This window comes from Etheostoma spectabile, chromosome 11 (genome assembly GCF_008692095.1).
Source record: "Etheostoma spectabile isolate EspeVRDwgs_2016 chromosome 11, UIUC_Espe_1.0, whole genome shotgun sequence".
NCBI classification, from domain to species: Eukaryota; Metazoa; Chordata; class Actinopteri; order Perciformes; family Percidae; genus Etheostoma; species Etheostoma spectabile.
The window spans coordinates 7150107-7176454 of NC_045743.1; the positions used below are offsets into that span (position 1 = coordinate 7150107).

The following is a 26348-nucleotide window of genomic DNA, read 5'->3' on the forward strand; positions in this document are numbered from 1 at the left end:
CAGTGGTTACAAAGTAAAGCAGAATGTTAACATTCAGTTCGAACATTAAGATAATAAACACACAGAGTTTTCAAGCTACAAAACATGCTTTAAGCGACAATTCTCAGGGGGTTTATTTATCATTTGCCATACCAGTAATACAACTTTGAATATAAATTAATGTGAATAAGAAACAAGGTAAATACCATTTTAAATATTAAGCTGTGGGGAAAGACTAAGTATAAAAATGTTATGAGTGCTTTAAAGATGAAAATCATTATTTAAAACAAACCCAACAATGAGGATAACAGTTTCCTTATTCATGACTGCTATTCCAATACACTGTCCTCAAGGCAATATTGATTCATTGATTTTTAAGGTAAAAACAGTTAACAAAAAAATGTTTTCAGAAACTGAAATACAACATATGCCATGCATGTTAACTTTGCTTTAATATTGGTCTTCTATTAGGGATCTTGTCCCTGAGTGCTTTCAGCATATAATCTATTCACTAAGCAAAATGTGCACAAAGAAGACTTAAAGGTGCAATAATCACAACAAGCCTCAATTTGTTAGTTACACATGGTTAATTTTCACAAAAAATGTTATTGGGCTTTATAAATTAGGCAGTAATTGTTTGAATATACTGTAAATACATAGACCATCACTCTGTGTAATTACATTAAGTAAAGTTCAGAAACCCTTTCATGATCGCATTCCCAAGGTAGTACACTGGTAGTAGTTTTAAGAGTCACATTATAATATGCATTCCTGACAGAAAACCATTTGAGAGGGAAGTGAAACTTTTCAAATACATTGCCTTTGTTTTATCATGACAGACTATTAATTCCCAGTAAGTAGTCCTGGGCCAACACAAAATATATTTATTTTTCTGCTACTCATCCAAAGCCTGACTTTTGTACTGTGGCAGGGCTGAGTAAATTATTCAGTGATGTCATGTTTATTTGTAATTAGACTGGGATGAAATTAATGTTTCCTCTTTCCCTTCAAATAGAAGTCAAACTATTAGCATTATCAATCCTTCAACGGTATAACAAATCATGAAGCCAGTAGCATAATTTGTTTAAATAAGATGTTATTACAGCATTGTAAACATACAGCCTCATCACATAAACAGGCATAACGGCAAAGTAGTGTTAGGGATAACCTCTGAATGTTATGAACAGCAAGTGGTAGCAGAGCGAGGCTTTCTGTGAAGCTTAACTGTGTCTGTGGGGATGAGGTGGTCCGTTCTTTCATCCAGTGCCAAGACTCTACGCACTGCCTCCTCAAAGGCCACCGCTACATTGGTGGCATCCTTGGCACTGGTCTCATAATAGGGGTAGTCGCCGTTCTCCTGGCACCATTGCCGAGCCTCCTCAGAGGACACCTGCCTTTCTGTAACGTCCAGTTTGTTGCCCAAGACTACAAATGGGAACTTCTCTGGCTCCTTGACATCTGCATAGTAGATGAACTCCTTCTTCCAGTTGCCTAAGTTGAGAAAACTCTGGCTGTCATCTACACTGAACGTGAGCAGGCAGCAGTCAGAGCCACGATAGAAAGGAGTCCTCAAGCTGCGAAAGCGCTCCTGGCCAGCAGTGTCCCAGATCTGTAAGGTAACCTGGTGGCCATCAACTTCCAGTTCCTTGTTGAGGAACTCTACACCAATGGTGTGGAAAAGGTGTGCATCAAACTTGTTGGTAACATAACGATTCATGATGGAGCTTTTTCCAACGCCACCATCGCCCAGCAGAATGACTTTAAGCAGAGATGTCTTTGTTGTCATGGCTATTTACTCCCGATTGACCACTTTGCAATAATGTACCTAATGGAGAGATGCAATGTGCAAAAATAGATTTGTATTACCTGTACAACACTAAAATATACATTTTTGTTAACATATGACCAATAATTGGTTTTTTAAGAATACAATTACTTATAGATATTTTGAGCATTTTTGTTTTACCCCTGATTGATTTTGGCCTCCTCCACTTGTCCAGATCATGTGCTGTAGACCTTATAGTCCTTGGTCACATGCTCATATGTTTAATGTTGATGCGAGCAGCCATGTAGGTAACGTTCAGCCAGCTGTAACACAGCAGTTTCCTGATTAACCGATGGCCGAGCAGCAGCTGAGAAGCCATATTGCAATGAATCACTCATCTGCTACCAAACGTACAATACACTGTTTGCGAGCAGAACAGTTTATGATTTAGCTTGTGACATATAACGTACACGGTATTAATCTAATATCTGTATACCATGGTAGCACGCTAGTATTAAGTCTGAATTGTGTGTCTTTCGGCTAGCTACGTGTTAGCTATGCTAGGCTAACATAAAAAAAGAAAACAAGGAAACATAGCTGGAGTTAGATTGATGAAATACACAGCATTCGCTAGCTAAGGTTTACTTGCAAGGAATATTACTAGTAGCGTACCTTACACTTTGGGCCAGGCAGCGGTTGAGCCAACAAGAAACACGAAATAATATTAAAGTTAATAAATATGTTTGACAGTTCCTCGTCTTGGTGTGGCTCGAGATAAGGTCGCACTGTGTCCTGGTGAAACCATAAAGCTCAATGCTAACGCAGCTAGCCGCTAATAAGCTAACGATACACGGGCAGCCTCGGATCATGTGATCTTGTCAGACAGAAACAACCAACGGGAGCTGAGGTGAGGAAACGTAATTTACCCAAACCCTGAGATAGGTTCCGTAGGTTCAGCTCCATGCAACTTCTGTCTAGCTACATTATAGCTTGCACAATATATTGTTCGCATACGTTTTCCCGTTCTTATTCAAAAAGTCGTTCGATACGTAGGTTACAGTTGCTTTTAAACCAAGGACTCTGCTGCGTGTTCTTTAACAAATATTTACTTGTATTATTCATGTGCTCAACCACCAGAGAGCGACATTTAACTTCGTTAATACAAATCTATACTGGTTTTGGAATCCCCACTGTGGAAATGACCATTTAGGCTACTCTTTGTTTTGTTACAAATCCACACATAATCCATCCACCATTGGTCTGTACGGGAACTTGAATCTGCGCCCTTCCAGTTCTCAACCCAACGCCCTACGGACTGAGCTATTCCCATAGTTAACTGTTGTCGCCAATCATCCTGGCAGCACACTAATATCCACCCGTTGGCTATCAATAAAAGAAAAAGGAATAGAAAAAAGTAATGGTAGGAATTTTACACCACATAGCAATACCATAATGTAGGCTACAGCAAATTCAAATTTATGTACAACAATATTAGTAACACAATGTAGGCCTACATATCGTTTACTAACTTTGAAAAGTAGGCTATGCTTTTTATGCAGTGGCCTCATTGAATAAACATTAACAAGTAATGTATGTAAATGCCTTGGAGCAGTAGAAGAAGCATTTCCCTCTGAAATGCAGTAACGTCAGTGGCAAACATTTTAATCAGGTAACGTTGAAGAAGTACCTTAACATTTGTCTAGTTATCAGACGGCAACATTATTGGCTTTATAGTAAGTACGTTTGGTGTTAATTGACTTCCCCGAATAACTTTCTGTGATAAAATACCAGCTATGCCTGCCATCTATACGTTAACATTTTATTTATGGTGGCATTTCTTCAGTCAGCAGACTTTTTCCTAAAATTACCATCATTCTTTGTCATATTACCTTGGATTATGTCCACACTGCAACACTGGCATATGATACATTTCCATTACCAGAGAAATCTGTTTGCCAAAAATTACAGTAACTGGCATGATCAAGAAGATTTGGCTTACAGGTGTACAATCATAAAATGTGTGGGGTAAAAAGGAGCAGTAGACAGAGTTAGAAAAAGAAAAAACTGATTTAATGTAATAATACAACATAACATGAAAGCAACATTTACAGCAGTAATGCACTGATACATTTTAATATTTAAGCTCACCAGCTTTTGAAAAAAGTTATTCATTTAAGATTGAATTTCAGATATAATTTATCTAAGAATTCACAGTACATATAGATTATTTTCAGTTCACTTCAGCAATCACATACACAACAAAGGGCTAAGCACAATACTGTCATCTACCTAACAGACAAAGTTAGCATTTCCACCTCTTCCTGAGATCGGAGTTATAGGTATTATAAGAGAGACCATTTTAAAAATCACAATAGAGAATAAAGCAGGCTGTATTGATGTAGAAGTGTTGCAATGGAGTAAACATGCATGCACTGATAGTACATCATCTTCCCTTGAGACCTTGTTTCAGTATCTTTTTGTGAATGTTGTGTGGCTAAGCCATTAGAAAACACTGAGACACTCCAGACCATAAGAACAGACAGGAAACAGGAATCTTTAACATGTGTCAGAGCAGATTTTCTAAATGTAAATCCAGAGTGACGATACTTCTTATACGAGTGGACTGACATCCTCTTGACAGGGCCCTGAGGTCAGCACAACATTGTCCAGCCCAATCTCTCCTGCAACATCTTTCCCATGCTGAGCTTCAAAGGTAATCTGAAAGACATTGAATAGTACCATTGCATCTTTAGTCTGTAGATTCCATTACTGAGTGAGTGAACAATATCAGGGTGGTCTTGCAAACATAATGTGGATCACATGGGTTTTTGAGAAAAATCCAGCATAGCTAGTCACATAAGTAGCCTACTGCATAGACATATGCTACAACATTTTTGCTGTTCAATTTGCTTTGGCTGTTATTAGTGTTGTTAGCAGTTACAGCACTGGTTTGATAATCAGCTATTACTAATATGTCTTACAAAATGATAAGATGTCTCACAGATTGTGGTGCCTCCTCTTTCCAGGCCACAGTGAGGAGCTCTGTCTGCCAGCCCTGGTCTCTGCTTTGCCTCTGCTCCCATACTGGGTAAGCATTGTTATCCAGCAGCACCCTGAGAGTCCCCACATTATGGCCCACGAGACGGTAGTCAAAGGTGAGGCAGAAGCTGCCCTGCTGGGCCCGGTCACCGAGAAGCAACTTCAGCTTGGCTATATCCTCTGGCTCCCCTAGGAACCCACTCATGGCCATGTAGTATTCACCACCTGAATGAGTTTGTAGTACTTATAAGGGAATTCATCTAAATTCACAAACATTAAGTGAATCTTAAAAAACATAATAATAATAATGCTGTTACCGTTATGGTAAGCTACGCTCCAGTCCATGTCGTCAGCCTTGTCTTGGACCCACTCACATGCTCCCTGATCAAAGTTGCAATCCATGATGAACTCTGGAGTGTAAAGCGATAGGAGCACATTAGCAAATTGGTCACATAAACAGTCATTGTATAACAATAGCACATGAACAGATATTTGATTACCTTCCTGAACTGGTGTCATTTCAATTTCTTTGACTTCTGTGGCCGGTCCAAACACTGATTCAAAGTCCTCTGATACTGTGTTTAGAAATTAAAGTAACAATTAGTGTGAATTCATAAATCTTCAGCTAAATATACCTTAGAGTACGTACACAGATGACAGTTTATTAGGTATCACCTAGCATACAACAGTCCTCCTGCAATAAATCCATCTTTCATGAAGGTTTTAATGTTCACTTTGAACAAAAACTGAATTTAGGATTAATTTCAGGGCTGCATTCTTTTTAGCAAGGTGTGCTCTATAAATTGGCAACAGAATGTATATTAATATAGCAAAATTGAACAATCCGTAAATGGTAAAAGCAGACACAATTGAATCACAATTATTCTCTCAAAAAATCTAGAATCCTAAAATCTCATAAAATATGCTGCCTACATTTTTGCCTCATAGACATGTCAAAGAACATTTTCCCCACAAACTCCTCTCAAAAAATTTAATCTTACGATCTTAAAAAAAAAAAAAATCCAAAATTATGCAGCAAAGACATTTTCCACGATAAAACAAAAGCCAGGGGGCCTTTTAACCAACAGGTGTAGACCTGCCCTGCTGTCACTCATGTCTTGAGAGGTAACTACAACTTTAGGATACAGCCCCCCCCCCCCCCCCAAGTATTTTAAAGCTCTTTCAGCAAATCAACCCCCATGGCAAGCAGCCTGAGAGCCTCAAACAAGTGACAGCTGGGGTTATTGAACCTGCTCAGCCAGAGTGAGTTAGTGTTAGAGAGGTCTGGAGTGCTGATGACAGACTTTCCAACTAGGAGTCAAGTCTGTTTGCTGACAGCTGTTTTGGGGAAAACATAATAAAAGGCTTGGAAGCTTAAGTGACCTCCCTACCTTCCTCACCCTCCTCCCAGGAGATGGGAAGCAGGATGAGTTGTATCCCTGGGCTCTCACATGCCGACAGAGTAAAATTCCTCCCTGGAGGTGACGGATGTCTTGGGGCTTGTCTCCTCTTGCTATCTGAGTTCTTACTCCGGCTCGGGGGTTTCCATAAAGATTAAGATTAGTGGTGAAAGGTAAAGGTAACCTCATGTATAGGGTTTCTCAGTGAGATGTATACCTCTTGATGACCACACTGCGGGCCACTCTTCTCTTTTTATCTGATGAAAGTGTCTGGATTTGTTGCCAGAAGGTGGATAGATAAATACAGCTCGGGTGTGAATGATGTGCTAGAAGCAATCATGTTTTATAACCAATTATATTGATTCAGATAATTTCTTCATTTACACATTGATGGGTTCTTATTTAGATCTTAATATTTTAGCTTTAGCCAATGGTTTAATATTATGAAAATGCCAGCTGAGAGTTAACAGGACTTTTAGTGTAAGTGACCCTATTTTTACAGTGCTATAAAACATGAGACCGTGCTTGTGGCTCTTTGTTGAAATAACTAGGAATGCTTTGACTAATCAGTATCAATGTGTCTTAACATGCTGTTTATTAAAAAGGGTCAACAAATATGTGTTTTTCTATTGTCATTAACAACAAACCTTCCCAAAGTTATTGATGTTTAATTAGTTTTATTAATATGTTTGTTTGTGGGTGTATGTATGCAGTAATCCACCGATTCCATGTAGGGTAACTACTGTGGCAATATATTCCTTTCTGATTCTCATTCTGATTATACAAAATCTTGGAGGAGCCTGGGGACATGAAGCAACATGCCCCTTTCTTCTCCAGTCAAGGTCTTAGACCTGACCTGCTACTTTAACTGCCTACTGAAAAATTGATAATTGTATTCAGATGCTTTGTAGACACCAGTGCTAAGTCTCTGCAGAAACTGAGTTTGTTTAGTCTATAGTATGGTTAATACATTGTGGACCACCCAGAATTACTGCAAGAAAGCCAAACGAAAGGGCACTTACTAAAAACATCTCCTCTTGGATTGAGCTGGTTGTCTTCCTCTTCCTCCCCCTCCTCTTCTTCTTCTTCCTCAGGAAATTCATCCACTCGTCTCTGCTCAGTCTCGCCAACGTAGACCTCTCCATCGTAGTCAAAAGGCTGCTCACGGATCTTAGGAGGCGGCGTTGCGACTGGTTCAGGGATAATATTTTTTATGTCGTCGTTGTCCGGTGTACCTCCCAGTATCCCGGGTCTCACTTGGGAGTCTGGGATGGCTGCAGGCAGAAACAGAAATCAGATTAGACATGTGGAACTGCAATCATGACTGGGAAAAACATTATTTTAGCAGGATTCACATGTGTTTGTTGTCATGTATTTTGCAGCTGCCGTTGTTGTCCTACTTCATGCAGATAAAACATGACAGCAACGTTTATTGCACATAACTTCGATTACTGTTTAAATTGCACAAGCATTTATCGCACAAGTTCTGTATGTAAAGGGTCATGCTGAGGATTCCAGGTCTCATATCGAACTGTGTGCTAGGTGGACAAACAACATTTCCAGCCATGTGCAAGGCAGATAGTTTGGAGAGGTGGGGGGGATGCAGGGTAGGGCGTGAACAACAGAAACAGAGTCTTGGATTTCACAAAATCTCACCATTGAGGAAATCATCTGCATTGCCTTTGTCTCCATCCCACGACCTCTGATAAAATGGCTTGACTACAAAAAATAAAGGCATCTTTCATTTACGCTGAAAACCCTTGCATATTCTGTTTATGTTTTTTTTTCTACATGGGGCTTCATCTGTTGTATTCTGGGCCTGCTTTATAAAAGTACAGCACAACCTGTCTTTCTCCTTCTTCAGATAGATGGCTACTGTACAGTGTCATATACACAGGTGTGTTTTCAATCTGTGGCTCTCTCTTGCTTACATCTGTTAAGAGGAGTGGAGTCTGAAAGCAGGAAACTAGCCTTGGCAGGACTCTTGTTTGTTGATGTTTAAAGAGTTCAGATGAAATATGTGGCTGTAAAACTGCTCCTGATCTATCTGACTGACTACTCTCACCTGGGAAAAGCCTGATACGAGAGCATCTAAAATGTATTTGTGAATGGAAGTGTTATATCAAAAAGCATTCCTTAAACTAATTAATTCATAATTCTGTGCAGCAGTTATTGGATCTCACCAGAGCATTCAAAGCCATTGCCTCTGAAGCCAGACTTGCACCTGCACTTGTAGAATCCTTGAGTGTTCACACAGACAGCATGGTGGCTGCACTTGTGGGTTCTGGCTGTGCACTCATCAAGGTCTGAAATTGGAAGAAGTCTATTTGTACCTTTAGGAGCAGAATTGATCACAAATGTTTCCAGTAATAAATTTGTATACCTTACCCACACAATCATATTTGCCGTCAACATATTTCAGGTCGTAGCCATCCTGGCACTTGCAGAAGTAGCTTCCGAAGGTGTTCACACATTGTCTGTTGTATGGGCAGAGGTTTTTCCCAGTAACACATTCATCAATATCTGAAGGGAAACAAAACCAGGGTGGACATTAAAGGGCCTATGGTTTAAATTATTCATAAAAATGTGAGCATAGTTGTACCATGGACAACACCATCTTTGTGGGGCACTACTCTACTATAGAAGAACCAAATATGCACGCCAAGTGACCATGGAGAACCTTTAAACCACAAGTCACGTTAGGCAACATTGAGAATATCAGTCCTTATAGGACTTATTTTGGCTTATTTTCCCTTCTCTGTGTGCTTCCTCTGAATCACATGGAGTCATCAGCTGCTGTTTTTCATCTGCCAGCAAAGAGCTTCATCATTGTTGGTGTAGACTACTGAGTGCATGACACCATCTTGGTGATCATGAGCATGATTCCCACTGTCTTCCCACTTGCATCACTGCTAATTTGTGTTAGAACACTAACAAGGCTAAAAAGCAGTGCTTCCACTGAGTGTGGTAACTGAGCTTGTGAAGTTGGTTTGTGATGTGGATGCAGTGAACGACATAACACAAGACAGTTTTTAAGCTAATCATATACAATCATAGTTGTAGTAGTCTATTGCTGTTAGAGACAACACTTTAATTCATTAATGACCTTCATATTTTCATTCAGGCATCACATGATGTCACTTTATTTATATGTATCTACCTATTATTAATGCTGTGACCTGCAGCCAATTAGGGGTCTATCATATTTAGTACAAACTGAACCATTGCTACTCTAGTTCAAGTTTAAAATTGTACTTTACATGATTAGAAACTACTTTATACTTTCATGATGAATACAGAAGAGATGCATCTGTCTCATAAGGGGTCATTATTTGTCTGTCATGTTACATTACATCTGGCAATGATGTACTTGTTGGTACATTAAAAGTGTACTTCTGCAACTCTGATCTTTGAGTGTGTTGAGTCCACAATAATACTGTAGTTTAATGTTACAGAACTATTATATTACTTCCCCTTTGTGATCGGTATGCCAGACTGGCTCTGTCACAGCTGAAGTAGTTTTGTGGGAAGAAATATAACTTAATTGCATCCATCTGAATTACAAACCAAGCATGCAAAAGCACACATAATATAATCTGTACAGAATTGTTCTACTATGCACACACTCAGAAACAAGCCAAAGCCAATTCTTTTTGACTCTGTGTTCCTTGTTTAAAAAAGGGCTATGCTCCATCTGATTTTTCCCTCTCACTCTATGTGCTTAAAAATCAATCCCAGTCAGTCACTGTATTCATAATCTATCGTGTGCGTGTGGTTGCTCACCCACACAAGTCCTCCCATCTTGCGCCAGTTGCAGCCCCGCAGATGGGCAGAGGCAGCGAATCTCCCCCTGAACTTCCTCACAACCATACTGACAGTGGGCAATAGAGCATGTCATAGAATCTACATGAATACAAACAAAAAAGCATACATTTATAAATATTCAAACTTAGAAACTTTATAGGGTAAAGTAACACAATGGGACTTACTTGCACAAGATCCATCAGGCATTACGGTGTAACCATTAAGACAGTAGCACTTGTAACTTCCATAGGTGTTCATGCAGCGATGCTCACAGGGACGAGGCTTCAGACCACACTCATTTAGATCTAGAAAAAAAAATGCACACTTAAACTGAAATGCTTTTTATTGAAAGACAAGAGATAAATATTTGCAAAAATGAAAACATTCTTAAAATAAGATAGTAATACCAGTTATCAGATGGAAATTAGATCATCCTGTACCCAGTTTGACCCAAGTTTTCCAGACCCCAACTACTCACCTTGATTACATGTTTTTCCGGTGTATCCAGGGAAACACTTGCATTTGTTGGGGCCAACACACTCTCCGTGCTTGCAACTGTGGTCACATTGAGCTGGTAAAACATTTAACATGAAGAGAATAAAACCAGAAATATCAGTGGTTTGAGAATAGTGTATTATAGTCAAACCACACACCACACACCACTCATTTCTATTTTGCAAGCAAGGTTTTTCAATCTAGACTGTAATTTCCTCCACTTTTTCTGGGTTAGAAAAAAAGAACAATTGTTAGGACACTGTGTATTGTGGCAGTATATTTATTTAAAGTATCAATCTTTGAATCAATCTGGACTGCTATTACCCTCACACTGTCCTTTACTGTTCTTCTTCCAGCCATAGCAACACTCCAGCCTCCTGCCATAGCGACACACACCTGGTTGGTTTCCAGCAAGGACTTGTCGGTAGTGCCTTTGTAGAAAAAGAGAGGAGCGGAAGGTAAAATGTGTTATTTCACTGTTTCAGCTACATTTATAGCCTACCTTGGTTAATGCATGGAACATCAGATAGAACATTTGAAAATATTATGACGTATTACAAAAAAAATATATGAACATGAAAAGAATTATCCCAACACATCCACAGTCTCACTGCGCTCTCCCAATTGTAGATTTTAGCTATCATTCTCTTTTCATTTAGGTCCTACTGGTAGTTGTGTGAAAAGACAATCTAAATAAAGTGTCCCCTCACTTAGTGATAAAAGTGGGCTCCCTGTGGTGCAACAGTCAGCTGACAGTATGTAGGCTACAGATGGAGAAAAGCACACTCATCAGACACTTCCTGCGTTGCACATTGATACCTTATGCACATCGTCCTCTGGATCAAATTTCTGGATTTAGATGAGAATCTACTGTAAAGTTATTCTCAGTGTCGGGCAGCGAGTCAGCATTCCATTCAAAATAACCCACATACTGTATAGATTATATTGCATGGGTGTATTTTTAACCTGCAAATTAAATTAAGATATTAGGGAACCAGTTGACTTTGACATTAAACGTATGTCCGAAACTCACATCCAAATCTGACTTTATAGCTTTTAGCATTATTATGTCTAAATTTAAGCTCAGTGCTAAACTCTAATATCCGGATGTTTTGGTGTCACAGGGTTAGCATCTTATACCATCCTCGGCTCCAGGGGGACTAGGGGAATCTGAGACTTGATAGAAATCATCCAGAATAGCCCACATGAGAGGGGCTCCTAAGTGTGACAGGTGCTCTTCAGTTATTAACAGTTGCTGTGCTACATTTAGCTGATGCACTGCCATAACTGTCATAGTCCTCTGCTGGCAGGGGCAACAGTGTTTAAATACCATCAAAACAACAGTTTTCCCCGTAAAGATTTAAAGCACATCATTCAGTGCCAGATAGGGGGGGGGGAGTCATCTTACTCATTAAACTCCACTTAAAGTAAATGCATGTGGAGTAATTAGCAGTTAAATGGTAGTAATCCCGCTTTATGGCTACAGGAAGTTGGCCCAATTGTTTGTTAGCCAATTGGTGGCAGTGCATTTCAAAGGCAATGTGATACACACTATAGTATTTAGATATCTATTTGGTATTATCCTTGACTGAGTATGCATTATATCCAAGTAAAGTTTAGACCTGCTGCAGGTCTTAGAGTAGAAAAATACAATACCACATCAAACTGCTGCTCTAGTTCATCGACTTACCTATGGGCTTCCGCACTGCCAGAGGAGATGTGTAGAATGAAAAAAAGAACACTGACCAAGGTGAACGGCTTCATGTCTGTGACGGGTAGCAGCTGCAGAGCTTTGCTTCTCGCAGGGCTGATTTAGATTTCTGTGAGTTCAGACTATTCCTCCTGAGGGCTTACGCTCATTAAAACTCTCAGACAGGAACAGATCTTAGTTGAGCCTGCTCACAAGGCAAGGCAGATTTTGTGTAATTCCAGAGCACAAAGTTAAGGTCTCCTCCTCTCTCTCTCTCTTTCTCTCTCTCTCTCTCTCTCTCTCTCTCTCTCTCTCTCTCTCTCTCTCTCTCTCTCTCACTCTCACCCACACACACACTCTTCAATGCTGCAGTTATACTCTCTGTCCCAAAGTTCGCTTCCTCTTCTTTCTCTCTGAAATTCCAGAGGTGGGTTGACACTGTGAAATGACACTGCACTGTGGGGGATAGGTTGTGACTTTTGGAGGTAGGATTGGGTTTGTAAGGGGGTGGGGATTATGTTTAGGGGTGCTCCTCTCTTCACTGAAACCTTATACAAGACCACATGAAAGTCTTCCTGTGCAGTAGGAATAATCACACTGTTGTAAAAATTTCTAATGCAGCGCAACCTAGTTATTTTGGATTTTGTTTCCTTTGTGGGATAACATGAACTTTATATGCATTTGTTGCTTAATGATCTATCTGTGTTTTTTTTCTTCTTTCTTTGGGATAATAAGCTGTAGCGGCTAATTCTGTAACTCTGGCATGCATGGACGTGTCATTAGCAGCTGCAAAGCTCTTTGATGTCTTACTCACAGGTAGCACATAAAGCGTTTGCTCTCTCACACATGTTAATTTCCAGTTCAGCAATGAACATGTTTAATGAGTTCTTACTCTTTCAAAGTCAGCTCCAACATCTGGTCCTGATCCTCTGTACCTTTAGAAATGGACAGGTGACGTTTCTGTGTTATTTCACTTTTGTGTACTTCGCCCATGTTTTTAACATAGTTTACTTTTTTTTGCACTGAATTAATTACACAATGCATGTCTGTCCCCTGCCACATTGTCCATAGAGGCGCACAGTGACGATTAAAGAACTGCAATGGAAACAACTTCAGATGAGAAGGAAGTCTGCAGTTAAACACTGTAGTTGGGCTCATGAACACCGGTCATGAAGCAGAAATGTTTCAGCTAATTAAATGTCTTGTTTTGTTTAAACAGTGTGAGGTTAAACCAAATTCAGTCTGGACACTCCCATTGTTGGACCCATTTATTGCAAAAATAATACACATTTGTCTTTGGTGTGGCTCTGCTCATGTGTTGCTTTGGGGAATTTTAAACCTGTATTTCTATAGGCCAGCTTAGACATGAAAGGGGAGAGAGAGGAGGAACGACATGCTACAAAGGGCTGCAGGTCAGAGTCAAGCCAGCGGCACGCTGCGTTGAGAGGTAAACCTCTATATATGGGCGCCCGCTCCAACAGGTGAGCTAAACAGGCGCCCTCACAAACACTCCTTAACAGAGCAAGTGGTTCATAACTATTAAATTGAACCTGAACTCCTATTGCCGATTCCACATGCAGAAATTCCTAAGTGGAGGAAGTGGGGTTGGGAAGCTGGCAGTGGTTGCTGCAAATAAACAGCACTGAGTTGTGGCATTGTGGACAATGTTTTTATGCAATATCTGTTAATAGAGAAGAAAATATTTGGACAACCCCATTGACAGTAACAATGACCATTATATAGGCTAACCTTAACCAAAGTCTTACAATCACATTTAGCTGTCTTGACCACTTTCCTTCTGTAACCTTAATCAGGTAATTTTACTTTCTTGGGCATAACCGTACCACTGGGGAGCTTAGTTGGTCACAAGGTTATCACATAAAACAAATATTTTCAACAAAAGAAAACTAACTTTCACAAGACATGGCAACAGCATCTGATAACTTAAATTGTATGTTTAAAGAGATAGTTTTACATAAATAGTGCCCTTCTCCAACAATGTTTTTGGTGCAGCAATACTCTACGTTTACAGCAAAAAATAAGGAATGAAATGAGAGCTGCATTCTCACAAAATAATGGCTTGTTGTTGTTGTTGTCTGTATGGTGTCAGGCTCTAGCTCGGTTATGGCATTAAACATGAAACATCATTGTTTGTGTACATTACTGCAACTCTTTTCTAGCATCATTCGCAGTACTTTACAGTCACTAGTCCCTATTTCATTTCAAGCTTGATGTCTTTACTGTACCACCTCTGGATCCATGCTATAGAATAACACACAATTTCTTTTTTCTAGTCTGCAACCTGACTCTGTATGACTGACATCTCAAGCATGTTGGCCATGCATACCATACATCAGAGCTGCTTCCTTGGTAAAGCTATGTCGGTGGTGTGAACCCGATGAAGCCATTATGCTCACAACAACAGCACCATCTCCTGTCCAGGAGAAAGCCCTGGTATAAACCCTGGCTCCCCCAACTTTCTTTAAACAGAATTTGATCTGATTGTGAGGAAAAGTAGGGGTTATTGTGTGAGGTTTAATACATGTTCATTGAAGCATTGGATGAGATGTGTCGCCATTTCCTTTCTCTCGAGTGCCCAAGAGGAATATTGTCATACAGGAGACAATAAAGGCTTACGTCATCTTATCTTTTCAGTTAGCAAGTATTTCAAAATATCCTCGGCTGAACCATGTGAATAGGTTTTAAATGACTAAAAGACATTAAACAAGTATTACAAAATATGTATAGTTTCTCAGAGTCGGCTTTGCACCAAGTGTAAATAAATTCTCCCTCAAGGACGAGAAAGATGAGTTTGTCTTTCCTCATTTTTCTTCAGTTACGTTCACTTTTTCACTTGTTCACTTTTTTACTTTTGCATCATCATCACCTTATCATGGTCATTGCATTTCTGTGAGTGATTTTTAATTTTTTAATTTTTAATCTTTCTATCTATACCTTGCCTGTAATCTCATACAATCATTGTCAGAATTCATAAATCTAACTGTGCTATCACATGGATTGACGATTTGTTTAATTATATACTGACTATGCATACCACTTCATTATTTGTGATTTATTTGTGGTTTCATGTGTTCTGCATTGATCTGAACAGATATCTCAGCTGTGAATATTACCAGCGGTTGTGATTTATTGTGTGCTTTGTCTCTCCTCTGTCACCAGAGGTCCCTGCCTGTCCACATATATGTTTTGTTGGTTGAAGTAAGCTGCATTATTTCATTAAGGAGAGCACAGGTGCATCATGAAGAGAGGTAATTATCAATGGGTCAGTGGTAGACTTTGCTGTTTTTGCCGAGTTCAGAACAGTAAAGGGTTAGTGTAAAGTGTAGTGTACGTTTTGACTTAACTCACACTTGGCTTTTTTCTTACATTGGCTTGACTTTTTTCAAAAAGTGACAAACTTTCAGGAAGTGTGCCACTTCCTGGAATGAAATTGGATCTAAGCATTGCAAAACCTGTCAATCAAGTTATAATTTGATGATGCATCTGAAAGGCATTCTACAGGTATCCACTCTGCAACATGCATGTTTTTTTTTTAAGGGAATCAGTGGCCCCTATTGGGCGCACACAGTCCTTCACTCTGGCCCCTGGCACAATGAGTAAGGCTTTTATATAGCTATATAAGGAGAGACACGGCTGTTGAATAGTTATTTTGAAAGTGATGTGTGTACAGAACCACATCCTGTCCTAATTGGGAGATGAAATGGGTAACGAATGCACTGCAGAGAATACTGACTGCTGTGAAAATGGGTCACTGCTCCTCAAGATATTGTGGTACACTAGTTGAGGTTATGTGTTCAAATAAAATCAACCACTGCTGACTTGATTTGACTTAATCTATATAATAGACACATTTAAAAAGGTTAAGAGCAACAATCATTGGTGCTTTTTCATTTAAATGTGGTAACTATTAGACAAAAAATGACAATCTGTCTGGCTTCAAAGTTTCAAACCTCAAAATAAGATATTTTCTGGTTACACTGTGGTTTTTATAAAACCACTATAACCTGATCAGTTGTATAGATCTGTTACACAGTGCAGGGAGGGAGCCATGACTTCCCCTTGCAATAATACATGAGGCCTTAACAAATATTTTTGACTGGGTGTGTACAAATCTGCCCATCTCTCTAGTGTTAAATGTTTGTGAGGACAGAGGATGAAACAAGTGATTACAAAGTTAAATTAACTTTGTGCAGGTGTGTCCATGAAAAAAGGTGGAAGGGAAACAAATCAGTTAATGTGTTTGAGTGCTAAATTGTAGTTAAGGACAAAACAAACTACCCTACCCAACTGTCAGTGTCCAAAAGAACCTCAGATACTACAAGTTTTAATTTTTGTATTTATATTTGTGATTTATGTTTTGTTTCTTAACCTGAAACCTCCTGTAATTCACAAAAAGTAGATCTTATAAGTCCAGGGGCTCCTCATGAAACATCTGCTGCCCACAGATTACACACTGACAGACTGGTGCTAAGTGAGGTTGAACCAAGTGCAACCAAAGAGACAGACCTTTGGGGATTCAGACTGTCTGCGAGATCACACAGACACTCGACATGATGGGTGTGATGGGCAAAATGCAGGCTTTGGCCATGCTGGACAACTCCTCCCATTCTCCTCTTATTAATAATGCAGCAGTTGTACCATGCTGTGAGGGTGGCTCGATGGGTAAGCATCAGACATCTCAAGAGGCTTGATGCGTGGCTCACCATTATTTATTAATAGGCTTGCCTGGTCAGATACATTACAGTAGCCTATTAAATATGTCACAGTCTCTAACAAAGCTCTTACTGTATGCTGGCTGCTCTTTAGACACTGCCGAGCTGATGATATAGCTGGAGTTGTACCACAGTCTTCTAGCATTAGAGGAGGAGACTAGCCTTTGTCTGCTGCAGTATTGCTGACTTTTCAAGTGATGAATCAACGTTTTGTTCGTTCTCCTCGCAGGTTTCTGACTTGGTCTCACACACCATCAAACAACATCCCATATACTGTATATCTACAGATGTTGCAGTATGTTTTTTTGACTTCCACTTCTTCAAATCAGTGGTTAGCTTATTAGGAACTTCCCCTGTGCACTTCCTGTAAGATGACTATATCTAAATCCTGTCGCTTATGCACAGCCTCTTTTATTAACCTCCTTTTCAAACGAGGTTGACCTTTAGAATTATCCTAAACAAAGAGCAACTTTACACTTTTCTAAGGTCCTAACCTTTGCTTTTTTTGTCACTAATTCTACTTCCTGCTTTACCTATTATGCTGTATTCTACCTTTTGCAGTTAAAGCCATGCTATGCTCAGTTAGTTCTGGGTACCTTATTAGCTGTGTATGTTTTCTAGGTGTAATATGAAACATACTTTTCCAACCTCTCGTCGTAATGATACAAATTTATACTGAAGTTGCACTGTTCTTTCATGTCTGTAGGGGCTTCATTTGCCATTTAATCTTTTTAAGTGGCTAGACCCCAAAGATCAGAGTTCATAGCTGCCCTTTATTCTTCTAAACTGGGGAGGTTTGTGCTGGGTATAATCACACAACTATAAACCTGAAGAAGAGAACCCCTCTCACCAGCGATCATGCAAACAGCATGCCTAACAGAATAAGACATGCTGCAGTATCATTTTTGACTCCAACTATGTGGGTGCACCAGAGTTTTACTGTGCCTGCACTATTGTAGGGATTATAGGCTCCAGACAATACATTTAAAATGGCTCCGCTGTTATTAAAGACTTGTATGGTATATCAGCACAATGAAAACAACCAGAGTTAATTTCCTGTTTCTAGTTAGAATAAGCTTTCTATCTATTGCTGCAGGGACACACACAATAAAGGGATAAAAAAAAAGTCTTCTCAGGAATGGCATTTTATACTAAACTAAATTAACTATTTGGGGTTCAATATAATATATTATTAAATTGTAAGATATGAGTGGACTATATGTTTGGTGTTTACAGGCATACATAGTGTGTGTAGATATGATTTATTCCCTTACAATAATGTAACTTAACATGCATGTTCTGCTTGATGCATATTGTTTGAGACCTGTGGAGACAGGAATGAGACTTGTATGCTACACCAACAGGTTCTTTTACAGCGGTGCACAGCATGAAGCGGCAGCAGCCTGGCACAAAAGGAAGTGAGTAAATGTCAAATAGCAGAAGTCGGAAGTTACCGTTTTAAGACTTTGAACCAAGCTGTGTCTTAACGGCTTCCACAGACCCACTTTGAGCAGTGTGTATACAGGCACACACACACAGACACACATATATGCGCTTATCCACTAATTATTGGGAGATCAAACCAATCTCAGACCCAAAGTGTTTTATACACGGCTTCAAACTGTTAATGGGAATTTGTGTGTTTATGATATTATTACAAATGTAAACATAGCTACAAGCATGTACAAAGGATCAACATCAGCATTTGGCCAATATAGTGAACATTCAGTTGAGACATGCTGTATCTGGCCAGGGGTATTGGTGGACTAATAGCTGCATCAGACAGTTCTCACCAACTTGTCTTACTCCTTGAGAACCTATTAGGAAACCGGAGCATCCGGAGGCAACCCACGCAAACATGGAGAACATACAAACCTGGATTTTACCCCGAACCTTCTTGATGTGGGGCCACAGTGCCAACCATTGGGTCACCATGCTGCCCAAAGGCTATCTACTGTACTTTCAGTTAACCTTTATCTGGACAGTGGTGCATAGTAGTAAAAGATTAAAAAGCAGACAAACATTGAAAAAATTCTTGCTGGGACTGTACATGCTTTGACAATGTAACACACAAAACCTTAACACATGCTTGGATGCACAGTTGCGTTAATGTTAGATACATTTGTTTTTAATGAGCATCAATATTTTGCAAAATGTACAAACAGACTCCTCTCACAAGTGTAATGTTTGCAGCTTTTAGTATGATTCACTGGCACAAATCATGCTGTTCTGTACATTGTGCAATTCGCACAAAATGTTCCTCAGAAGCAGTGTAAAATCTTTACGTACAATGACATGACATGATCGCAAGCGAGTTTAACTCCCTACACGTACCTCCTCATTTTCCTATACCTTGTGTTAACAGAATATAGCCCGGTTGAGCACATGTAAAACTTAAATAGGCTACAAGCATATACACTTTTGTCTTTCATCAGCTGATGAACAACTTCTTTTCCTGTCTTACTTACAAACAAAAAATAACAAATTCAACAACAGTCAGGCAAATTTTTTCTTTTATTTTAATATTATTTAAACACTACAGTAAGTCATTCTACATATGCCGTAAGTCCGACACAGTTAACAGTGGAGTTCTGCTTCTGAATTATGGCACTGCAGCTCTTTAACCACATCCTGTTACACACCTTTGTGTTAAGGAGCTACTTTGTATATTAATCAGTGGTTTTGCCACCTCAATTGCCATTGCAGAATCAGTCTCAAATACTAACAAAGTGCTTTGAAAAAAAAAATGACACACAAGTGCACCAAATGGGGTTATATATCAGAGAAATGCAATCATGTGCAGACAATGTGGAACTCCATACTGTAAGTGAAGTGAGCGAAACATCCGTGCGAAGGAGAAGAAGTTGACACATTGTGTAGCTTTGAGGATTTGTCAAGAGCATTATCCTGCTCGGTTATGATGTATACACGCTGAAAGGACTTAACTGAAGGGCAACATCATTAGTGGAGCTTTGGTTCTGTGTATCCAATAACAACAATGAGGAATCAATTACGTGTCATTTTATTCATGTGGCATGTTGCCACAAATCTTTGATGTGATTACTAAGACAACATCTGACAGTGAAAAACGTTTGTCGTTTAATGCTGTGGAGTATTTCTTTCCAAGCAGTTAGCTACACATAGGTACTTTCTTCAGGAAGGTAGAGGTCTGACTTAACATACATTATATTGCGTTCTGGTCACTGCTTCAAGCTCAACTTTAGTCTGCACTCTGGACAGACAGAGGAAGTCTGTTCTCAAAAGGAAACTACTTTGTTTCCTGCACATTTTTTCAGACTAAACCTGCAACCGTGACAAAGCAGAAGCTGCATAAACTAATGTTGTAAATAAAGGGTTGGTCAAAAAAAAGACACCACAGAAGAAGTGATGGCGAGTCCACGTAAAAGCAGTAAAAATAGAAAAGGCCCTGGTTACATTTCTTAATTCATCTGCCTTTATTGCCTTCATAACTACATGTCCCTGAAGACGCAGTGTTTATCCATTTACATGGGGCTTTAAAGCCTACTTTGCCAGTGTTAGGACAACAAACTCATCATCTGTGCCAGAAGGACAAACTAAATTTGCTTGTGTTAACATTTCTCGTGAAATTTCTAGATGTACTTTTTTAACAGATTAAACTTCCCTCAGCTTGAACTAAAGTGAAAGATATTCAATGAGCAGCTTTATCATAGTACTGCTTATAGCTCATCTCAAGATTCTATTTGTCCCAATGCTGTGGAGGTCAGATATTTCACTCAACTGACCCGTCAAATACATCGCTTTTAAGACAGCTTGTCCAAGCTCTGTATTTTTTACGCATCAAGCTTAAACACTCACTTCCAGTGCTCACATCACATGATTACTGCCACAAAATAAACACAAGCAGACTGGTGTCTTACTTCACACTTATTCCTCTCACTTCCTTTTTCTTTGTCACACATGATTACTATTTTCATGCTAGCTTAAACCCTCCTCTTGCTCTTGGAGTTCTAAAGTTATAGCATGTCACACTGTGAATTTTTCCTGATTGTACACATATACTTTAAACACTGTACATGAGAAAATTGATGCTGAAAGGGGGCATTTAGGTTTCTAGGCTCACAGCTGGTGAGCTACTGAGCTCACCAGGGTGACTCTTGCAGCTGAAAGGTTGCATGCACATGTCACATTGAATCACACTGTGCTGCATCTGCGTCAGTGCACTCGGGACACATCTGCCTAGCTATCCAGATTGCAAACATGTAGTCCAGCAAGCAAAAGAAGCCTTTCTTCTTGGAATTAGGTTGCTTTTGTGTCACTACCACCTGTAATCTTTCTCACTTCCTTTTATGGTTGTTCATACATGGCAGTGTAGTGAACAGTTTTGAAACATTAACACCACAATTAAGGGACACAAAACCAGTTACATTTATATATATAATACGTTTTAATGTTTATGGCTATACAGAAATGTCTCAGTTCAGTATTTCCTAGTATTGCCAAATCCAGGCTACTTGACTGGTTAGTTTCAACTTCAACATGTTCCCTGTTTTCAGTGCAGTTTGTGTTTTCAATACATGGTCATGGCTAGCATGATCACTAATGTTGCAGTTTTTGTGACCAATACAGATTTGGGAGAAGCTGACTGCTGATTGCCAAACTGTTTTTTTTTCTGATCAGGTGTCTGTGACTGGGATGGAGATATCTCTGGGTTTTCTGCTCTTAATATATGGTTGCCATCCTTGCTATGTATACCTGAAGGACTAAGACCATCAATGCAAGGTGCATTCTTTACTAAGTTGGGGTTTGCCGTTCACAACTCTCATTAAAGGTTAACAGCCCTCAGAGAATAAGAAACAGGTCACACAACTCTTTGTAATTACTGTGCCTTTGTATTTCCTCTGTCGATGTGGTTTCAAATAGACATTTTACATAGCTACTTAGCTTTTTCAGAGTTTTCTATAAAAGATAAGGAACACAGATGAACGTTTGTATTTCTATGCAAAGCGATCAGTTTGTTAGATAGATGGATAATCTTCCATACAGCACAAGGCACATTTCTGGGGTTGTTTCTGGGAGATACTTTTGTCACACATAGCAACCATTATAGTGTGTCAAGGGATTGGCCAGATCACACCCTCAGTCTTTGTGTCTACCTATCACACAATAGTAGCGCTGCTTTTTCCCACCGCGGTTATGATAATGAAGACAAAGATGAATTGTCCTTTTCTTGGTGCACTCTGACTTAAAAACATAAAGACGCTGAACCTCCCTACACAGATAGATGACCATTTTTGTCACAGCTTCAGCTTTTTATTACACTACATGTTAATGGTGAAAATGTAGTAAACCTTTGCTTTCCTATCCAAATAAAGGCCTAAAATGCCGAACAAAAAAAGACAAAAAAGACATTTGTGCTGTACAGCTTTAAATCCCTGAAAAAGTAAAGCTGTGCCTAAACATAAGAACTTTTGACAAGTCCAACTTTTGTTCCCCAGATGGGGTCAAGATTGTCAAGCATTCTGTCAACCTGCACAGTTGAACCAAACCAGCGGAAAATAGTTTACAAAGGAGTAGAGTTTTACTTGTTTTTCATAACCTATCAGCTATTCCCAAAGGATTAGTCTACAATGCTTTATTTTCATAGTATTTCAACATATGTCCCACAAAACAATCCATCTTAATGAAATGCTATATACAGTACATACAGCAAAACAACCAAACTGTATCAAGAAAGAAGCGGAAGCTTAACCTAATTCCTGAAATCACCACTACTTGCACCGATTTAGTGATCCTAGTCAACAATTGCTTGCTTAATTAAATTAATTTAGATCTCTGAAAAACCCTGCAGTATCTGATTATGTGACAATATGTGGAAAGCTAAACAATCTCCTGTCTGCTACCATGGAAACAGTGCACAGGAAAGATGGACCGGGCATTCAGGTTTTAAGCTGAACGCGAGGAAGGAGCAGAAACATGTAAGTAATAACAATAACCTGTAGGAACGAGCATTGCTTTTAACCCCGTAGTATTTCATGTTAAATAAAAAGCCAATATCAGGGAATGTGCTCTTATTAGGTGTGTTAGGGTGTTTACTTATTGTATTGTTTTTTTTTTAAATTAGACACTGATTGGTAGTCAATGTATTTGCATTAGTAAGGCAAATAGGTATTGATCATCCCTTCTTCTTACATTGTGAAACAAAATACTTAAAGATGTGTGGGGGGGGGGAAGAGAGCTGCCCACCCAGAATTTGCTGCTGCTCTGGAGAGAAAAGCCCACCTACAGCAAAGCGTACCAAGGAGATGGGCCGTCACAAGTCACATACAGTACAATCCCTCTAATCTGAAACATAGCTACAGTCTGTCATACTGTGAATGTCCAACCACAACATAAGGTGAAGTGGTAAAGTGGTTTACAATAAAACCTTTCTTATACTATGTTTGAGAGCCAGGAAGATTTATGGTGATGTAGCACCCTGACATATACCTGCACTTAATAGTACGGCATGTTTTTTTTGTTAAACCACATATCAATCTCGTGTTTGTTTACGTTGTACCATAGATTTCCAAGTTATTTCCAACACGACATCATGATTTCTCGTAAAAATACACAGCGACTTTCTTATATATGGGCTGCATTCACATAAGAACGTTGTCAAGATAAATCAGTCAAAGGCTATTAATACCGTGGCAGTTTAACAAAGTGTGGAGAGAGTGTAACAGGAGAAAGCAGCGTCTTGTAATGTGTAATATTGTCTACTCTTTTCCCCAAAGCGGACATTGTAGGACACTGAGGAGCTGTTGTGGAAAGACTGGACATAAGGATTGGTAGAGAACTAAAAGGGGGGAGGCAGGCATCACAGATGTGTAAAAGTATATAATGGATATTTTGGTGCTTCTCAAAAGGGCTATCAAAAAATAAACATTTTTCCTATACTAAAACTGACCTTTGATCAGATGCAGCCTCGTGGGAAAGAGGATGCATGTGAGATTGTGCCAATCCCTCAGCAGAGCCTGTTGTTACAGCACAGCTGATACGGTCTATAGACAGTTACGTAATCCCTATCCCCATCCCCACATGATTTACAGCTGTCGTCCCTGTGCAGCAGAATGAGGTAGAAGAGGCGCTCTCTTTTTCCTTCTGTAAATAGATCATTTTGTTGCTTCTTGGTGACAGTCTCCAAACAGTACAGGCTCGTCAATGTTGTGCCTTACATATTCATTAAGGTCACAAAGGCTTTGGTTAACTTGCCACGCATTCTGCTACAGTAATGATCACAGTCCTGAGTGGGCACATTTATGTAGTTTTGACCTTTTGTAAAAGTTACAGTTAAAAGCACTAGCTTAACTCATGTACTCACATGTTATTTCATATATGAGCACAAGTGACCTCAGGGCAGCTAACAATCAGCCTCAACCTGGTTCAGGTACTGTACAAGCTTAGACCAGAAGTTAGCTCAAATTAGTTTTTCAACCCAAAGCTAGGCAGGCTTTAGTCATAGCCGTGTACATACTGGGTGAAATGAAGACGTAGTTAACCCCCAGTGATTAATCTTTCTAAAGACCGTTTGATGTAAAAAGTGCACAAACGCTGAGTTCAAATGTACATGATGCTTATGACTAAATCTGAAGATGCCAAGCCTTTGCTGGAGTGTATTGCACTTTCAGCAGAAAGTCACTTTAGGTCAGTTGTTGCACCACCATGCTGCACTAAAGACTACAACACCTACAGTGCTGTAGGCCTTCAGCTGGTTGAGATGAGCCTTCATGCGCATATTTTTAAACTTAAGAGGTTCTTGCAGCCCAGGGTTGTAAAAAACCTTACCGTTAACCAAGGACACAATCAAATTAGTTTACATTTTTATTTTTGCATATTTAACAAAACTGTGCATTCCAGATTTTGTTACAAAACAGAATTCACAACTGGCCAGAGAAGAGTTACAAATCCAAGTGTAGCACCCCCACTGACACATCTGCTCTTCAGACACAACACCAGGGATGCATCCAGTGCATCAGCCACACTTCCTTACTATACAGAGGTTTTACATCCATAGTTTTGTCAATTAGTATGTACCACAGCTTGAATACATATTTTAACACAAAAAGGCAAAAGCTTGTGGAATGTACAGTGCACAGGAGTAGTCTTCATTGTCCCGATGCCTTCTCTTGTTCAATGGCTGCAAGAGGACAAAAAAAATAAATAAATTTCAAAACAGTTCCAAAAAGGTTAACCATGCAACCAAATGAGCCCACTGAACATACTTTCTTTGGTCGGCAGTGTGTTTTTCTCCGCAGTCTCCGCCTTCTTCAGCTTGCTCTTATCGAAGCTTTCGACCGCCGAGACGTCAGGCTTGTCAGACATGTCTGCAGATTGTTTAAAAAAAAAAAAAAAAAAGTTAGCCATCCAATTGAATTTAATTACACACGTGGGCATGGTCACACCAATTAGCGCATAAAGGGACATTTAACCGACATGATCTAGGCTACCTTACGCAGAAACTACATAGGGCTGAGAAGGACAACTAACTTCATGTAGACCACGCCATATGGGTTTATCATGGTGCCGATTTGAGAGGCTCTTTGTCAGTAAAGGCGTGCATTTGAGGGGCCACCGCCCTTTAATATAATCTAGATGACTAGACTGCTTACAACTATAGCAAACCCCACCTTAACCATGTAAGCAGAGCACATGTAGACTACTAAATGTTTGGGTTCAGATTATTCAAATTACTGACACAGCATGAAGCATTTTATGGACATTGAGACAAGTTCTTTTTGCATTTATTCACCCATTAACTTTCTCAGCATTTAAACACACGAATCACACTGACACTCAAAGCCTAATCGACCCAGGATATTGTGAGACAAAGAGAAACGTAACAAACTAAAACAGAGTGACTAAATCGTTCAACAGTGAGCTTAGATCAAACTCAAAACAAACTTTCACATGATCAAATAAATGCACTCACTTGATTTTCAGCTCCGATAAATTCAGCTACAAGATGCACGTCCCGTTGGCGCAAGAGCAGAGTAACGAGTGGACCGTCAATCACAGTTTAAATACTGCGCAGTATGCAAATGATCCTCCGACGTCACATCCACTGCCTGGAAAGCCTGCTTTTGTACAAATGTGTTTTTGCTTTTTTTGCTCCTGTCATTAAATACGGTGTCTTTGTCATCATGGCACTTCTAGGTTGTTTGTTCAAAGCGAACCAAATGCAGGCAAGAAAGAGATTTTTGAGTGGGACAATGATTTTAAGGTTTAGGTTTAACTTGCACAAGGTGCCCTATTAAAACTGCATCGGGGGGCGACATCTGGAGGGCAAACAAAGTAATAACCAGGACGTGAAGATGGTGACAGACGTCCAGGGTGGATTCAGAATTTAAATTTTAATGCGGAGAGTTTTGGTTGTGCAAATCTTGACAATGTTTGTTTAAATTCTCTCATAATTTTGCCTAGAC

The 26348-nt window shown here is 39.5% G+C and overlaps 3 protein-coding genes and 1 long non-coding RNA gene across 7 annotated transcripts; 1 reads left to right on the forward strand and 3 right to left on the reverse strand.

Annotated features, from left to right (window-relative positions):
• Positions 1-85: 85 nt before the first annotated feature.
• On the reverse strand, positions 86-2687 carry rab9a (RAB9A, member RAS oncogene family). 3 transcript variants are annotated; one of them, XM_032529598.1, is made up of 3 exons: positions 2417-2687; positions 1946-2067; positions 86-1804 (listed from the first exon to the last, which is right to left on the reverse strand). In XM_032529598.1, exon 3 carries the CDS (start codon positions 1763-1765, stop codon positions 1157-1159), a length of 609 nt encoding a protein of 202 aa, XP_032385489.1. In that variant the 5' UTR covers positions 1766-1804; positions 1946-2067; positions 2417-2687; the 3' UTR covers positions 86-1156. The 3 variants fall into 3 exon arrangements, with proteins under 3 accessions (XP_032385489.1, XP_032385490.1, XP_032385491.1); XM_032529599.1 differs by having other exon boundaries at positions 1946-2111; positions 2417-2620; XM_032529600.1 differs by having other exon boundaries at positions 2422-2614.
• LOC116697954 (uncharacterized) lies at positions 2566-7512 on the forward strand. The gene is made up of 3 exons (XR_004334085.1): positions 2566-2651; positions 4771-4899; positions 7278-7512. It is a non-coding gene; the product is annotated as an uncharacterized LOC116697954 (long non-coding RNA).
• egfl6 (EGF-like-domain, multiple 6) lies at positions 3820-12574 on the reverse strand. Of its 2 annotated transcripts, XM_032529573.1 has the most exons (13): positions 12173-12574; positions 10807-10913; positions 10466-10558; positions 10173-10292; positions 9967-10086; positions 8572-8706; positions 8367-8489; positions 7840-7902; positions 7206-7457; positions 5284-5358; positions 5101-5193; positions 4746-5008; positions 3820-4462 (listed from the first exon to the last, which is right to left on the reverse strand). In XM_032529573.1, the coding sequence occupies exons 1-13, from the start codon at positions 12244-12246 to the stop codon at positions 4355-4357; spliced, it is 1626 nt and encodes a 541-aa protein (XP_032385464.1). In that variant the 5' UTR covers positions 12247-12574; the 3' UTR covers positions 3820-4354. The 2 variants fall into 2 exon arrangements, with proteins under 2 accessions (XP_032385464.1, XP_032385465.1); XM_032529574.1 differs by lacking the exon at positions 7840-7902 and having other exon boundaries at positions 12173-12572.
• A 12162-nt stretch (positions 12575-24736) lies between these two features.
• Positions 24737-25959, reverse strand: tmsb4x (thymosin beta 4 X-linked). Its single transcript, XM_032529617.1, has 3 exons — positions 25858-25959; positions 25149-25263; positions 24737-25063 (listed from the first exon to the last, which is right to left on the reverse strand). Exons 2-3 carry the CDS (start codon positions 25246-25248, stop codon positions 25032-25034), a joined length of 132 nt encoding a protein of 43 aa, XP_032385508.1. The 5' UTR covers positions 25249-25263; positions 25858-25959; the 3' UTR covers positions 24737-25031.
• Between the last annotated feature and the right edge of the window lie 389 nt (positions 25960-26348).

Coding starts and splice junctions, on each gene's coding strand:
- rab9a (XM_032529598.1), bottom strand. CDS start 1,765: ATGACAACAAAGACATCTCTGCTTAAAGTCATTCTGCTGGGCGATGGT.
- tmsb4x (XM_032529617.1), bottom strand. CDS start 25,248: ATGTCTGACAAGCCTGACGTCTCGGCGGTCGAAAGCTTCGATAAGAGC. Junction 25,064..25,148: donor CACACTGCCGACCAAAGAAA/GTATGTTCAGTG, acceptor GTCCTCTTGCAG/CCATTGAACAAGAGAAGGCA.
- egfl6 (XM_032529573.1), bottom strand. CDS start 12,246: ATGAAGCCGTTCACCTTGGTCAGTGTTCTTTTTTTCATTCTACACATC. Junction 10,559..10,806: donor CAGTAAAGGACAGTGTGAGG/GTAATAGCAGTC, acceptor ATGTTTTACCAG/CTCAATGTGACCACAGTTGC. Junction 10,087..10,172: donor GCCTGATGGATCTTGTGCAA/GTAAGTCCCATT, acceptor GTATTCATGTAG/ATTCTATGACATGCTCTATT.